This window comes from Bradysia coprophila, unplaced genomic scaffold (assembly GCF_014529535.1).
Source record: "Bradysia coprophila strain Holo2 unplaced genomic scaffold, BU_Bcop_v1 contig_324, whole genome shotgun sequence".
NCBI classification, from domain to species: domain Eukaryota; kingdom Metazoa; phylum Arthropoda; class Insecta; order Diptera; family Sciaridae; genus Bradysia; species Bradysia coprophila.
The window spans coordinates 1,142,726-1,158,904 of record NW_023503584.1 but is presented as its reverse complement, the minus strand read 5'-3'; the positions used below and the strand labels follow the sequence as shown (position 1 = coordinate 1,158,904).

The 16,179-nt window shown below is 37.2% G+C and overlaps 1 protein-coding gene across 2 annotated transcripts; it reads left to right on the top strand.

Moving 5' to 3' along the window:
• Positions 1-1,282: 1,282 nt before the first annotated feature.
• On the top strand, positions 1,283-14,817 carry LOC119079340 (phosphatidylinositol 4,5-bisphosphate 3-kinase catalytic subunit beta isoform). Of its 2 annotated transcripts, XM_037187166.1 has the most exons (12): positions 1,283-1,401; positions 1,636-1,760; positions 2,084-2,345; positions 2,467-2,727; positions 2,809-3,210; positions 6,523-6,784; positions 6,846-7,230; positions 7,354-7,761; positions 7,838-8,732; positions 8,797-8,967; positions 12,840-12,959; positions 14,311-14,817. In XM_037187166.1, the coding sequence occupies exons 3-12, from the start codon at positions 2,181-2,183 to the stop codon at positions 14,437-14,439; spliced, it is 3,198 nt and encodes a 1,065-aa protein (XP_037043061.1). In that variant the 5' UTR covers positions 1,283-1,401; positions 1,636-1,760; positions 2,084-2,180; the 3' UTR covers positions 14,440-14,817. The 2 variants fall into 2 exon arrangements, with proteins under 2 accessions (XP_037043061.1, XP_037043062.1); XM_037187167.1 differs by lacking the exon at positions 1,283-1,401 and having other exon boundaries at positions 1,618-1,760.
• Positions 14,818-16,179: the final 1,362 nt, after the last annotated feature.

Genomic DNA, 16,179 nt, shown 5'->3' with positions numbered 1-16,179 from the left:
AAGACCCTTAGAATATTTCGATATTAATTTCCAAATCCGAAACACCTCCGAAACTAGAGACTAGGTATAACCAATCAATCCATTCATCATTTATGCCGAATTACTACGGAGTAAATAAATTCTAAAGTGCTTATCTTTAAGTAACTCATACACATTCAATAGGGCATGGGACGACGCACGTTTGCAAATAATGTTTTCTTCCCGGGAATATTCGACCAAATTTTCCGGGAATAATATTGGGATTTTCCGGTAAAAAATGTTTTTTTTAAATCTTGCTCGCCTGTTATCATCATTTAAATTTCTCATTCATGTTCGTTTAACAATAATTATTTTGCTGTTTTTACGATTTTCTAGTCTGTCAATCGATTCTCGATTGCAAGGACCGATTTTCCATTTTTTGGTAATTTCCCAATTCTTAGTCGTTTCTCGATTTCAGTCCATTTCCCGATACTATAGTTATTTCCTGATTTCAGTCCGTTTCTATATTTTTATTCATTTCCAGATTTCTAGTCATTTCCGAGTTTCCTTTCTCCTGCTCATTATTTCTTCCTGCTTGGGCCGGGTAAATTTCCTGATCTCCCATTTTTCGGCAAAAAAAACAAGGATACACATTATTTGCAGACGCGGACTACGTACTATTTTACCCTGAAAACTACAAAGAGACATTGTTTTCAGACGGGCGTTTCTTGCAGTTTTATGGGGCCGTACATAAAGGACGTCTGAAAACTACAACAGCGTCATATTCAGCTAGTGAAAATATGCTGACAAGTTGTGAAATCGTCAACGAGATGCATGCCCATCTAATTTTTCTAAAACCAACAGATCTAAGAAATTTTAGTTTTTCAATATTTTTGTCAGTGTTTAATAGTAGATTACTCTTATCAATGGAGCAAATGATGGAAATGGTACTTCTTGTGTGAAACACACAAGTAGTACCATTTCCATCATTTGTCCCATTTCCAAGTAAGGTGTTTTTTTTTTCAAAAACTTGAGATGAAGTTTTGGCTCACGTTTTTGAATAAAATATCAACTGGAAAAAACATCGAAAAGCTCTGTTTAGAATGATAGACTGTAGTGAGAATTTTTTATGGATTTGAACGTTCTTAATTTTAATATTTACTGGCAAATTTTCGTGTACTTCTTGCTTCAATATTATTTTCGCGGGCTTTTTTTCAAATCAGCTCAACATTTCATCAAGTATAACAGTTGTCGCTTGCTCGCCCCATGGAAAATATGCACCGTTTTTTCAGCATTTCGAATAATATATTATCACAGAAGAAGATGGTAGAAGTCTGTCTTGACACTTCTCTTGGAAGTTACAATTTTTCTCGAATAAAAAGTGGCAAAAGAACTAATAAAAGTTGTTTATAACTTGGAATTAATTCTTTATTCGCGTTCTCGGTGAGTGCTGCATATTATTCGGTGAATATTCGGTCAATTTATCTATCGACTTTTGATGATCTCTGTGCCGTATACATGCAGAGCATAAGCATAAGCAGAACTTTGAAAAACTTGCACGAAGACAATGGGGCAAAACATTAAAACCGATCGTTTCACCTTAATGTTTTTTACACCGTTTTAATGTTTTGCCCCATTGTCTTCGTACAGAACATTAATAATATCGTTCGTCTCAAGAGCTTCGCGAAAAAGTTGCACATACAACTGAGTATATTGTGCGAAAAAGTGAATCCGAAAATTCGGCGAATATACACTCTTGAGACAAAACAAGAGTTGTGTTTGTACTTCTAGGCTCATTTGCGGTAAGTTGTTTTTTTTCTTCTCTGCTTTGTTTTTGTAATTCTTGGAATTGTTGTGATTGATTTGGAGTTGTTTGTTTGTGTTAGACATTGACCTTTGTTTTTTTCCCCTCAGTTTCATTGAGGAAATTAAGATGTTCAATTGATCAGACACCAGATACCATTTTCGCTTATTCTAAGACCAATTTCGCGTATTCCAAAACCATTTTTGCGCTGTGATTATTGTTCAATCAATTCGCATCGGAATATTAAATGCTTTTTTTTCGTTTTAATTTTTTTTTTAAATGAAATTAGTTGTGAAGAAATTGTCTTTGTTCAATTTATAGGTTTTTTGCGATAAAATCAAACAAACACAAAATGTAAATTGGTGCTGGAAATCCGTCCGCATTCTCGTTTCATTAAAATAAAAACAATCGCAATAAAATGGCACCCGGTGGAGGCGGCGAACCAATACCTTATGACTTTTGGTTCACCAACGAGTTTAACAATGACCCCACAGAATTGGTAACATGTGAATGTCTCATGCCTACTGGACATGTGATTGACCTGGATGTACCGCATGACTATACGTTTCAAGAAATCAAAGATGTAAGTGCGATGAAATTTGAATTGTAATACGCAAACGGACGAGTCAAGTGTTTTGGGATTGTGCGGTGGATTTGTTTTGACGTAAAAATATTTTTTTTGTTTTTTTCCATTCCCATTAAAGGAATTGTGGTACATAACGCAAAGAAGATTGAATTTGACCGATCAATCGGAATACACATTTTGTGTGATCAGTAAATATTGTCATTCAGTCTTGAGCCAAGAAGTGACTGACGAAACTAAGCGTTTGTGCGACATTCAGCCATATTTTTGTATTTTGCAAGTCATCAAAAAGCAAATCACCACCGATAACAAATTGGAAAAACACATCACTGAGCTCATTGGCAAGCCAGTACAAGATTTTGCAGCCTTAAATAATCCAGAAGTGAGTGTTTTCTGCGCCGGATGGGGTGGTCACCCAGTGATTTCAATTAACGATTAACGCTTCTCTTCCCCCACGCAACAGATCAATGAATTTCGATTTAAAATGAGTTTTCTCACCGATACGTACTCTCAGTATCGGCAACAATTAACGTTAAGCGAAAAACTTAATTACCAATACCCACCACGATTACGACCAGAACTACAAAACGATAAGCTGACGTCGTCATTTAAGGAACGTTATGCCAAAAAGAACGAAGATAATAAGATCATGCTGGTTGCACGGTATGAAAACGACGAAAATTACGACAATTCGGGAACGTTTAAAGTGCCAAGTGAGGCTACACCGGCCGAAGTGTTGGCGACCATATTCAATCACAATGCATTCAAAATGAAAAAGGAGGACACGGAATATATACTGAAAGTTTACGGCCAGGACGAGTACATTTATGGCGATCGGCCCATTATTGATTACTTGTATGTGCAGGTGAGTGCGTTGTCCGTTTTTATTTTACTGTAAAAGTGTGATGCAAACGGCAATTTTATTGGATATCTAAGTCGATTATGATGGGACGAGTGGTTTCGCTTCACAATGAATGTCGCAACGAAAACGAACCGCGAGCGATAACTGATCATATTTTAACGAAATTGTTTTGGAAAGTGTATCGAAAATACGAACCTGAAGACCTGAAGACTAGCCCTCCAAGTTATTAGATATCATCCACAGATATCGAATATCTCTGATTTTCACTGACGATAAGGGAGTGTCCATAAATGACGTCTGCTTTTTTCAGTGCTGTCAGCACATTTAGATCATCAATAACTCGAGTGGTATGCATTTTTGAAAAATCAAATTCATGACTGACTCCTACAAACACATCCCCTAAATGGATGAACATACATTGACCTGCCAAAAATGCATACCACTTGAGTTACTGAAGTGTGCTGACAGCACTGAAAATCGTCATTTATGAACTTAAAGTTCGGAAACTTGAACCTCTAACAAGAGGGAAACTGCGCGAGCAATTACTGGAGCTGGTGCTATTTTCTATTGGTACCGTTAGATGACAAGGACGCCAGTAGACATCAAAAGACGGTAATAGACACGAATAAGCGTCAATAGATACCAATACTTACCAATAGAAGGAAATTGTACGGCAATTCATGCTTATAGTCGCCAATATATTTATACGGGTCCATTAGCATGTATTGGCGTAATATTTCCGTCTATTGGTGACTACACGAAAAAATACTGGGACAGGTAGCTTTTGCTATTGATGCCAATAATCGCCAATAGACACCAGCCGTCAATAGACACCAATGGCCGTCAATAGACACCAATGGCCGTCAATAGTTACCAATGGCCGTCAATAGTTACCAATAGACGGCAAAAGTAAGGAATAGATTCGATTAGCTACCAATAGTCACCAATGGAAGTAGGTGCAGGCCTCCCACGCTTCAAAAATCCTCCTATTTTAAGGGTTTTAGGAGGTTTTTAAAACTTAGGTTTTAGGAGATTTTTAGGAGCTTCCGTTCGCTAGAATAGCGAAATTTTTTATGTTGTTTCACTCATCCACTGATTATATTGATCTTGATACTGACTTATAGGAGTTTAATGAGAGTTGTGAAGAAGTCTCATTTAGGAGTTTTGGGAGATTTTAGGAGGTGTGGGAGGCCTTTAAGTGGGACAAGATTTGCTCGTGCAGTTTCCCCCTCGACCTCTAACGTATCGTTATCTAATGTCAATTGACAAATTGAGGTAATTCTAAAATCGATTCTGTTAGGTTCAGCGATAAAAAGTATGGTCCAGGTTCAGGGTACGGTATTTAAGGAAGAATGAAGGTGTTAGGTTGGGTGATTTCGGTTCGTTTGATGTTAATTCGTAGTATGTTGTATGCAGGGCCTAATTTGTCGAATTTTCTCGAATTTCTTAAAGCTTCTCGAATTCGAGAAATTTCAAGAAACTCGAGAAATTAGTTTCTTGAAATTTCTTGAATTTCCCGAAGTTTCTCGAATTTCTTGAATTTTCTGGAATTTCTTGAATTTTCTGGAATTTCTTGAAATTTCTCGAATTCGAGAAAATCAAGAAACTTTGAGAAATTCAAGAAATATTTCTCGAAGTTTCTTGAATTTCTCGAAGTTTCTTGAATTTCTCGAAGTTTCTTGATTTTCTCGATTTTCTCTAAAAGTTTCTAAAAAGGAGGCCCTGGTTGCATGTGATAGATGCCAATTTCGATGGTCTTTAGCCCCGTACGAAGTACGAAGGGGCTTATAGGATTACGATGCCGTGTGTAATTGATGGAATTCGAAGCAGACGGTAAGGGCAAAGTGTTTGCCTATGTTTATAGATGACGAATCCGCAATAAAAATTTGGGCCGTCTGTCCGTCTGTCCGTCACGTCGATATCTTGAGTAAATCAAATCCGATTTCAAAATTTTTTTTTTTCCCTGAAAGATAGTCAAAATAGTGAGGCTAAGTTCGAAGATGGCCATATTCGGGTCGGCCCTTCGTGAGTTAGGGCCACCTAAGTGATTTAAGGTCTTTTGGTGATATTTATGGCAAAATAAACGATGGAAATGTAAATGACACAGCAAATGATAGGTATTGTCAATACCAATCCAGGAAAAAAAAGTTTTTTAAAATCGGGTGAGTGGACCGTGAGTTAGGGCCTTAGAAGTGAAAAGCTACTAGGGCCCTATGTGTATTTTACATAGAACTCAAGTAAATTTCATCCGTTTTTCGTAATTTTTGTTTCATTTGAAAGATAATCGAACACCGAATAGAATGTTGTTGAAAAAAAAAATAAATTTGGGTCCTTGGACTAAGGCCGCTACTAGGGCCCTATGTGTATTTTACATATAACTCGAGCAAATTTCATCCGTTTTTCGTAATTTGTGTTTCATTTGGAAGGTAATCAAAGGCCGAATAGAATGTTGTTGAAAAAAAATTAAATTTGGGTCCTCGGACTAAGGCCGCTACTAGGGCCCTATGTGTATTTTACATATAACTCGAGCAAATTTCATCCGTTTTTCGTAATTTTTGTTTCATTTGGAAGGTAATCAAAGGCCGAATAGAATGTAGTTGAAAAAAAAATTGGATCCTCGGACTGAGGCCTATACTAGGCCCTATGTGTATTTATACTCAATAAATTACAATTTTAGGGCTATTTGAAATTTTTGTTTTATTTGAAAGGAACGTCGTACGGGGCTTCGTAATTGCGCTATGCGCAATTTCTAAGAGATGTACACATTACATAATAATTTTACTTTAACTACTTTAACCGGCGCATAGGCTTACGGTCAAAGTAGGGTGACAGACGCACTAGGGTCACGTACGCAATAGATATACGGGTTTGTACGGGGCTCAGTCGCAGCAAACGCTCCGACTGTTCTGATGGCTCGTTTCACTATTGTTCAAAGGAACACCGTCGAAGTGACATAAGAGTTCCGCATAAAATCTCGGAAAACTATTAGCAGTCGGACCGCCGGAGGTGTATTCCTTATAAACAGAGCCAAAAATGCCTAATCGATAAGGAATGGGTTGCGCTTGTCATTACGCGTCGTTTCAAAAAAGCGCAAAAATAAAAACAAAATTCTGTGCAATTCCGACATCAGCCAGTGCTATTACGTCTTGAACCGAATTCTTAGAATAAAATGTTTGTGGAGCTATGAGTTTGCCATCACCACATGCCTTGCGAATTTTTTCCCATAGAAATATTGTCATTAAATGACTAGCGTAAACCACTCGAAGTAGCAAACTACGATCACACACCAACGAGATAATCTTCCTTCTCCAATAGGACACAATATCACGCAAGGGAATTCCTTCATTCGTTACGCAGCCCATACGCAATGTGTCCGTTTTCAAAGACAACGTGTACCAAACTCTCCAAGCTGGCGCTTCATCAACACCGAGCATGCACTCAATGTTTGGATCCACTCAAACGTTGAAAAAGCGACAACACCAAAATTCATCGTGGGACATCAACGAACCGTTTCAGCTCACCATTCATGCCATCGAAAAGCTAAATTGTTCGCAGTCGGTCGAAATTGCCATACAAGGTAAACTTTCACCTCCGAATCCATATATGCACACTCTCTGAACGATCGTCCATTTCCACAGTTGGTCTGTTTCACGGTGGAAAACCACTTTGTGAACCACAAAAAACGAAAGAAACGTTTCTGCAAAAGGACGGCTGTACGTTGTGGGAACAAACGCTAAAGTTTGACATTTCCGTTTACAATGTGCCGCAAATGACTCGCCTATGTCTGGTTGTGTACGAACTCATTAAAAGCGGAACCAGACGTAAATTGAGGGAAAATCCCTTGGCCTGGGTGAATACGACGGTGTTCGATTACAAACAACAACTGAAAACTGGTGCTATGACATTGTACACATGGACTTATGCTGAAGATTCACAGTCCGAGGATATGTTACATCCGTTGGGAACCGTTGAATCGAATCCGAGAACCGATGAACGTGCAGCTGTTACACTTAGTATTCATCAGTAAGTAAAGATTTCGTTTTTTAAGTGCTAGCGCCAGTCGTTCATTTCAATTATAGAATCCAATCCACCTACTGATGCTGCTGCCTCACTTATAATCTTAATCCACCAATGTCTCACTTTCAGCTACAGCAAAGATACTCCTATTGTCTATCCATCCGAGGATACGGTGCTGAAGCATGCTGCTTTACTGAAACGAACCAAAAATTTGAACCGTGATAGCGCTCAAGACACCAGAAGTGTGGCAGAAGTGATGAGTCCGTACATGAACAACGATCGCATCCACGAAATGGTCGATCAGGATCGCAGTGCTATTTGGGCGAAACGATACGAATGTCTGAAAAATATGCCGGCTGGTCTTCCCTGTCTGCTTCAATGCGTTCAATGGAATAATCGGGATGAAGTGTCAGAAATGCGTAGCATATTAACACAGTGGCCGGATTTGTTTGTCGAACACGCACTGGAATTACTCGACTATGCGTACGCGGATTTTGGTGTGCGCAAGTTTGCGATTCAGTGCATTCAAAAGATAAGGTAAAGAGACAGTTCGGATGAGTCATAATGTCGTTCCTATTTCGACTCGATTCTTAATTTGAGTCATTCTTTGCAGTGATGATCAACTTCAACTGTACTTGCTGCAACTGGTGCAAGCGATTAAACACGAGTCCTACATTCATTGCGAACTGGTCAAGTTTCTGCTGGAACGTGCCCTCAAAAATCAACGCATCGGCCATTACCTGTTCTGGCATCTACGATCCGAAATTCATGTCTCTTCCATTCAACTGCGGTTCAGCTTAATACTGGAAACATATTTGAAGGGCAGCCAAGAGCACATACCGATTCTGTTGAAGCAAACGTCCTGTCTGGATCAGCTGAAAAAAGCTTCGGAACAGGCGAAAAGAGGAAACAAAGAAAAGGGACGCTCACTGCTGCGTGAACATCTACATCAATCTCATGTCAAACAACGGCTAACCAATTTTCTGAGTCCACTCAATCCCAGCTTTCGATGCAAGGTGGTCAAACCGAATGAATGCAAGGTGATGGACTCGAAAATGCGACCATTGTGGCTGGTTTTCGAGAATTCGGATCGGCTGGCTGACGACATATGTGTGATGTATAAAAATGGCGATGATCTCAGGCAGGATATGCTAACGTTACAGATGCTGCGCGTAATGGATCGGATTTGGAAGAGTGCAGATTTCGACTTTCGCATGAATCCGTATGGTTGTGTCAGTACCGACCATCGGCTCGGTATGATTGAAGTTGTACTGAAAGCGGAAACCATTGCCAACATTCAGAAGAAGAAGGGAATGTTTTCGGCAACGTCTGCCTTCAAAAAGGGATCACTGCTGGCATGGCTGAAGGATCATAATGCCACTCCGGATGCATTGGAAAAGGCCATCGAAGAGTTTACGCACAGTTGTGCCGGCTATTGTGTGGCCACATACGTGCTGGGCGTTGCCGATCGTCATTCAGATAATATTATGGTGAAAGAAAATGGACAGGTGAGGATCGTACAGATCGGAGATGGGTCGAAAGTAAATTATTTTTGTCTTTCCCGATTTGCAGTTGTTTCACATTGACTTTGGACACATTTTGGGTCATTTCAAGGAAAAGTTCGGATTTCGACGTGAACGAGTGCCATTTGTGCTAACACACGACTTCGTTTATGTGATAAACAATGGCAATACGGACAAGGAAACCGATGAATTCAAAAAGTTCAAAGATTTGTGTGAAACTGTAAGTACAATTTCGTTGTTTCGCTTTAATTTAGCAGTCGATCGTGCAGAAAATTCTTCAATCTTTTCACTGCCACTGTAAGCGAATTGAACAAAACAAAATCTCCCAGTAACAATAGCTGTCTCCCATCTCATCGTTGTATCTCTAAGTGGTTGTGTTTATCAATCGGTGATAAATCACTAACAAAACTGTCGCATCATCTGTTATCGAAAACGGCTTCAGGAATAAACAACAAACTCTTCTACGGTCTTCTATGGCACAGGTCATGTTGAAGAAAAATGAAGTAAAAGATTTGATAGCAAGCTCTTGAAATACCCTAATCAAATGAAGTAATAGATCCGATAGATAAGTTACTGATATTCTTGTTGGGAAAGGACAAGCTGTAGGCGACGCTTTGTAATTGAGAGATTCTAGGAGACAAAATGGGCGTAGATATAATGCTCAAGGAAGCTAGTAATTTTGCAATGAACAGGTTTTCTTAGTCGAAGAATTGTGATTGTTGAATCGTCGTGACTTTTTGATCACTTGGAACTATCGAAGCGCCTAACACTAAATTGTTCGGAAATCTTTACAAATTCACTTTGATTTTTGATCGATATAATAGGTTCGGAACACGTCAAATTCAGGTCGTGCATAACCAGCCCCGCATCGTAGAACATTGTTTCTAGTCAAAATCTATTACTTTCTGTTGTACATGTCGGCTCTACTTTGATTAGGTCAACTGTATGGTCCACCTGTTACAGAAGTGGCACGCTTCTCAGACAACCACTTTCTCTACCCTCGTCTTCGAACTATACCGAGTTCTTTACAAGTCGTTTGAGTCAGCTTTTTATGACCTGAATTTGAACTGTTCCCAGCATCATTTTTGAAAGAAGGAATATTAAATGTTCAATTTGATCCTTCAACTGTCTCCACTTCTCGGTTTATATTCTTAGTTCTATTTGGAATTAAAGGCAGGAATATCTGGTATTTTTCACACTTTCACTTTGGGCTAACCTCCCGCCGAAGTTACGAAGTCTCTAAGACATTTCACAAAAATTCATGGATTTTTCCCTCCGTACCTGTCAATCGAATATTTACTTCTGAAAAACAAAAACCTCTCGAAGCATTTTAAATAATTGCATCGCTGCTCAACCACATTGTTTACGTCATTTACGTTGTTTGCGTTGTATAAAGTCCAGGGCGGCATGTGACTTACTTTTCTCACTAATTCTGACTTTTTTTTAAAGAAGCGATAGTGACTTACTTTTTTTTTTACTTTTGTAACTATTTCTAACTATTTCGGAAAAAGTATTGAAAATCGGAACCATTTCTTGTTCCAACTAAATATTTATTACACAAAGACATCACAAAATTTGCCTGCGGCGCAAAGATGTATGTAGTAAGGTAACTGACTGAAAGTTGACCTAGTGGAAAAGTGATCTTAAGTTTTCCGTGTAAATTTGTATGAAGAAAAAATTATCGGTCAACTTAACATTCAATAAACCGTGATATGTCCTATGACTTTTGTATAGATAGGACAACTCACGATTCAATGTGTTTGAGATTTGACAAATTAGGTCAACTTTCAGTCAGTTACCTTATATGAAAATTTTCCGATTTTCCTACGTATTAGGGCAACTCAGTTTTTCTGTTTTTTAGTCGTAGAGTAGTTTACGGTAGCCCACTTATCCCATGTAAAAATAAAATTCGCTGAGAATTTTTTTTAGTCGAACAGAAAGTAGCCTAAGGTAGCTGTATTCTGGGACTGGTAAGACGACCAGTATCCTACAGATGCCTCTGCAAAGGTTTTATTGTGAACGCAATCTAGATGTCCCCATCCCCATACGACATTCAAACAAAAATATATTAAGAAGCAGAAATTTAAAACATTTTAAGTTTTTGTGTTGACAAGGTTCAAAAATAGGGTGACTATACATGAATGGAGAAAATCATCTCCTGGAAAACCTCCAGCTGATGCGATTTTTTGACATAAATTCAATTGTATTTAACAAAAAACACATTCAAAATAGAGGAACAGTGAAAATCAGCTTTTGGGAGGGATTTTTTTATCCTTAAAAATGCTCAAAGGTTCGCCCTATTTTTGGACCTTGACAATACAAAACTTAGTTTCTGCTTCCAATGCTTCTATTACTTTATAATGAATTGAAATACCTCTCAAATGAGCTATGTTCTGCTGTGCCAGCTACGGCTCTACTCGTACGTTTTCGGAATAAAATTGAAGCAAAATAAAATGATCGAGTCTAGTTTTTGACAATTGAATTTCAACTGTCAAAAACCAGATTTTATTTTGCTTTTACCCGCACAAGCTTCGACCTCGGCTTCGACTAAAAAAGTGTATCTACGGATAACTAAACTAAATGTGGAAAACCGATGTACGTATAACAATTGAAAAACCTAATCTATCGAGGAATCATGTTCAAAAAAGGAACGTGAGGTAAAATTATATTTAAATTTTAAATCAAGTTTTTGAGTAAAATACCTTACTTGGCATTGCCAAGTTAGCAATGGAATAAATGGTCTAAATGGCAATTCTTGTGTGTTTACCAACCTCGGCTACGATTCGATCGCCAAAATCCGCACAAGCAGTGCCATTTCCAGCATTTGTTCCATTGGTAAGTAATGTACTATTTGAATCAAGCAGGGGCTATTAAGTTGAATTAATTTGCCGAAATTCGCCAAAATTCGCCAAAATTCGCCAAAATTCGTCGAAATTCTCCCAAATTAAAAAAATCAAATTTTGAAAATTTTCTTCCAAATTTATGTTTTTTGAAATATTTTGCTAGTTTTGTGATATAGCATAACAAAAATATGCAAGAATCTACCAAATTCACAAATATATGTAAAATTCACAAAATTAGGACATTTTTCATCGTTTTTCCAAAAAAAAGCCATCATGGCTTCCCGGTTAAAAATAGATTTCTGGAATGTCTTGGCCAAAAATATATAACTAAGCTCTAAGATTCTTTGAAATTTCTTAAAATCATGTATAAATTCACAAAAAATCGCCAAAATTCGTCAAAATTCGCCAAAATTCGTCAAATTCTCCAAATTCGCCAAAATTTGCTGAAAATTCAACTAAATAGCCCCTGGAATCAAGCGAAGGTAAACAATTTTAAAGGACTAGTCACTCTTGTTTTTAGCAATCTTTCAGTTTGATGAGGTAAGCGAGAAATAACTTCGATATTTTATTTTTCCCATAAACAATTCTAAATTTTTGATCACCTTCCTTTACTGTCCTTTATGGTACATTCAGATATTATCGATTTAATAAAAGTGTCTGTTTAAACATGTGCCGTTGAGTTTTAAGTATTATGGAGTATTATGGAGTTATGGAGTCATCGTCTCGTAGATATATTTGCTCTAAAAAACGTTTGTAAAAATAAAGTTGCATTTTGTGAGTCATGTCAGTTTAAGGGACAAATACAAGTAATCAGATAACAATAAGTTCTTAGTCAAATCGTCAAAACTAAGTTTATTATTATTTTCTGATCTCCCAATCACACTTTGTGATAACGAAAAAGGCTTTGTCTCAATAAAGTAACCAATAAATCATAATCCATCGAATTTCGTGCTTCTTTTTCAAGATTTTTAAACCTCCCGCCTGCTGCTAACAAGCGCTAAAGTGTACTTTACTCTTTCTTAGTAGAAAGCAAAAGTGTGTGCTTGAAATTCACGTTTTAGAGCTGGTTTTTGTTCACTATTCGGTCACTTTTTATAAATCAATCGATAGTGAGAATACCAAAAGTCGAATATTTTCGCTGAAATGGGAAACTTCTAAATTTGAGAAGAATTCGGTTTGAAAACTGTGAAAGATCAATTTTGAACTGGAGTACTTAACCAACCATTCAATCCGCTTCTACAATCCACAGGGCTTCCTAATTCTGCGTCGTCATGGATCGCTGATACTTTCCCTATTCGCGATGATGATTTCAACTGGATTACCCGAATTATCGTCGGAGAAGGATTTGAACTATTTAAGAGACACTTTGGTAAGTAGATTTTCATTTTTTCCACTTCTTTATTATACAATGCAATCAGTGATCTGACCGTGACTGATAGTCATTTTCTTCTGGCAAGTTTGCTTTTTTAAACAAAATTATTCCAAAAAACACGGTAGGACGAAAAAGAAAAGTAATTTTAGAAGAGTAGAATCACTGCGTGGATCTTTGGATGGATTGACGACATAAACTACTGTTCAGCATGTCTAAATAAAATGGCCTTCGTCATTCAAAGCAATATCAATTGGAAAATCTGCGAAATATTTCATTGGAGTATGGGACTCTACGGTCTACATATGACCTAAGGATACAATGCTACGAAATACTCAATTCGTGCGTTTCCGTGTCCGAATTAAGCTCATCCGAAGTTTTTATAAATATTCTGAACTTTTGAACAGTGTCAAGTCATTAGGCCAAGTTTCCAGACCTACGCCACAGCACTTGTGTGCGAATAGTCTCGCAATTGACTATTCACACTAGTGTGCAACAGCCAAAAACATTTTGCTCAAAAAATTTGCCAACGTAGGTAGGCTTTGCATGTATCTCAGCTGACACACATTGAAGGAAATTGATTAGAAAATGAAGCCATTGGTCTTACACTAGGTCTAGCATTGTCAGGACTCGCCTAACTCTCGAAAGCAGACATTTTTCGTTTTGGATAATAATACGGCCTTATGAGAGGCTAATATCGCGGCAGAAGCGCTTGATTCGACTAGGGACTTTAATTATCTAGTCACCACAGTGACCCCTATCATCGTAGAAGGGAACATTTTGTGACCTAAAAACGTTAAACGAAAAAGAAAGAGAGACTTACCTCGTCAACATTTGAGTCCCACGACATAACAGTACCTACTCAACATAAACAGGCACCAGAACAAAAGCGAAATAATGGACCTACTCGACGCAGTAGTCAGAATTTGTCAATTTTAAATTTAGTTTTGGTACTAATAATACCAAAATAAAAGGTTTTTTTACAGTTAAATAGTAATTTGGATGACAAGGGGAGAAAGTAAAAAATTCAACCGTGTGCGAGAGTTGCTACCCGCGCCGAAGGGGCGAAAGTCTCAACTTTCGATATTGGTATAAAGAAAAGATTTGTTCTGGTGCCTGTTTATAGTGTTACATACATGTCATTTTCATGTCTTGGGCGAAAATTACGGAATTTTTCTCGTAATTTAGGCCCTCAGCATGAAAAGTTGTATACGCATCTTTTGTAGACGGTTTATTTTAGGCACTTTCGCGAAATTGTCTGAAACATACCGTCCACAACAGAATACGTAAATAACTATGATGAGATGATACGTTTTATTTCAAAGTCGAAATTGTTTCCATTTCCTATCAGGTGTTAGATTATTCGGAAGACGAAGCATTGACTCACTTTCGGACGAAATTCAATGAAGCTCTGGCCAACTCGTGGAAAACATCGCTTAACTGGGCATCGCATAACTTCTCGAAGAACAACAAACAGTGACACTTGCTAAAAAAATGTGCTCAAACAATTTAATTACGCAAACAATTCTCTTATATAGATCCCCCCCTTTTTTTCCTCTTCTTTCCGTCGTATTTTCTCACCCCTTTTTCTTTTCATTGATAATTTAATTTCCAATAAGGCGGTTAACGGTCTGATAATACCATTGCCGTTGGTTGGTTTATTTTTTGGTCTTTAACATTGAATCCAATTAAGATTTTCTTCTTTTTTTATAATTTTGTAAATATAGATTCGATCCACACATCCACAATATTTTATAGTTTTCTTCCCTCACATTAATACTTGTAAATATGAGCAATAGATTCCCTGAATGAATTTACACCATAACCTGTTAGAAACGGTGAGTCAGTCATCCGATATCGACAACGACGACAGTAATGGACGCTATAGTTTTCTTATTCTACAGAAAAATGATAAAACGAATGAAGTACAAGATTTTGTGTCAAACACTAGAAGATGTGTACTTTGAACAAAAGAGGTAACAGATTTGACGATTGCAATGATGATGACACTTGCCGTTTCTAAAAGGTTAAACGAATTAAAAACGATACTGCCAATAAACCTGAAAATGTTCGACTGTTTTATAAGATTCCCGAGAAAATAATAGTAAAGATTTCATTACAATAGGATGTACAATATACAATGCATAAAATTAAGGAAATATACAAAAACCCGTTTTTAGTTAGTTTTACTAAATCAACATGTTCAAATAGACTGGTACAAAAAAAAAACATTTTTACGACAACAAAATCAACACACGCATTTCTAATATACAAAACAACAAAAAAATAATTTAATTTTTAATTTTAATTTATTCGAAATTTTTGTTGTTAATTTTTGAAATTAAATTCAAACAAAAAACAAACCCGATACACAGATGACATTCAGGCAATATAACCGTTCAATATTGGTTATATTACAGAGAAGTAAAAATGTTGCAAAATCAAACCCCCACTGTTAATAACAGTTTAACTGATTCAATCGATTTTTTTTTCTATATTCGCCCAACACAAGAAACATTTTATGACCCTAATTACTATGATAGATAGATATTTGACCACATATGGATGTCACTTTGTGACAGCAATTTTAAACTTGCGTCACTCTGACTGAAATTGTGTTTTTGCGTTCGTTGGTCGAAAGATTGCTAAGCTGACAACACCATTGATAAAAAAAAAAACATTTGTTAGACTGAGAAACGTTCGGATAGTAGCAGGTCGAAAAGTTTTTCCTTAGTCCTGTTCTTGGTATTGCGGAAAAATTATCTGAGTGAACCCATGCTAGAGAGTTGAAGACGTTGGAAAGACAAGACAATTTTGAGTTTAACAATTAAAAATGTTTTGTATGCAACTCAGCAACATTTAGTTGCAAATTTTCACACTTTAGATGCTTAAAATATTGCATAAAACTGTGTTGCAAAGACCGATGTATGAACCTCGATGCAAAGTGCTTTAATAGACACACTATATGTTTTGTCTAGTGCCTAATAAAGAACTTTGCACTCGATGTCATAATAGTATCTTACGTCACTGTACGTCGTGTGATTACTTCACTCGATTTCGGCTCGTTCCGCAGAGCTCACACTTGCCAAAACAAATATTTACAAACAGTGACGTAACACATTTATCATGCTAGTGTGTGGTAAGTGAATTTTCACAGTCACAGTGACGTAAAGTGCACTTTACCGCCCGTTAGCATGTAAATAACTAAAAAACGAAGAAA

Bases quoted from the DNA above. Each gene is read 5' to 3' on its own strand.
- LOC119079340 (XM_037187166.1), top strand. From the start codon at position 2,181: ATGGCACCCGGTGGAGGCGGCGAACCAATACCTTATGACTTTTGGTTC. The intron at 7,762-7,837 runs GTAAAGAGACAG...CATTCTTTGCAG, and splicing joins CAGTGCATTCAAAAGATAAG to TGATGATCAACTTCAACTGT. The intron at 8,733-8,796 runs GTGAGGATCGTA...CCCGATTTGCAG, and splicing joins TGGTGAAAGAAAATGGACAG to TTGTTTCACATTGACTTTGG.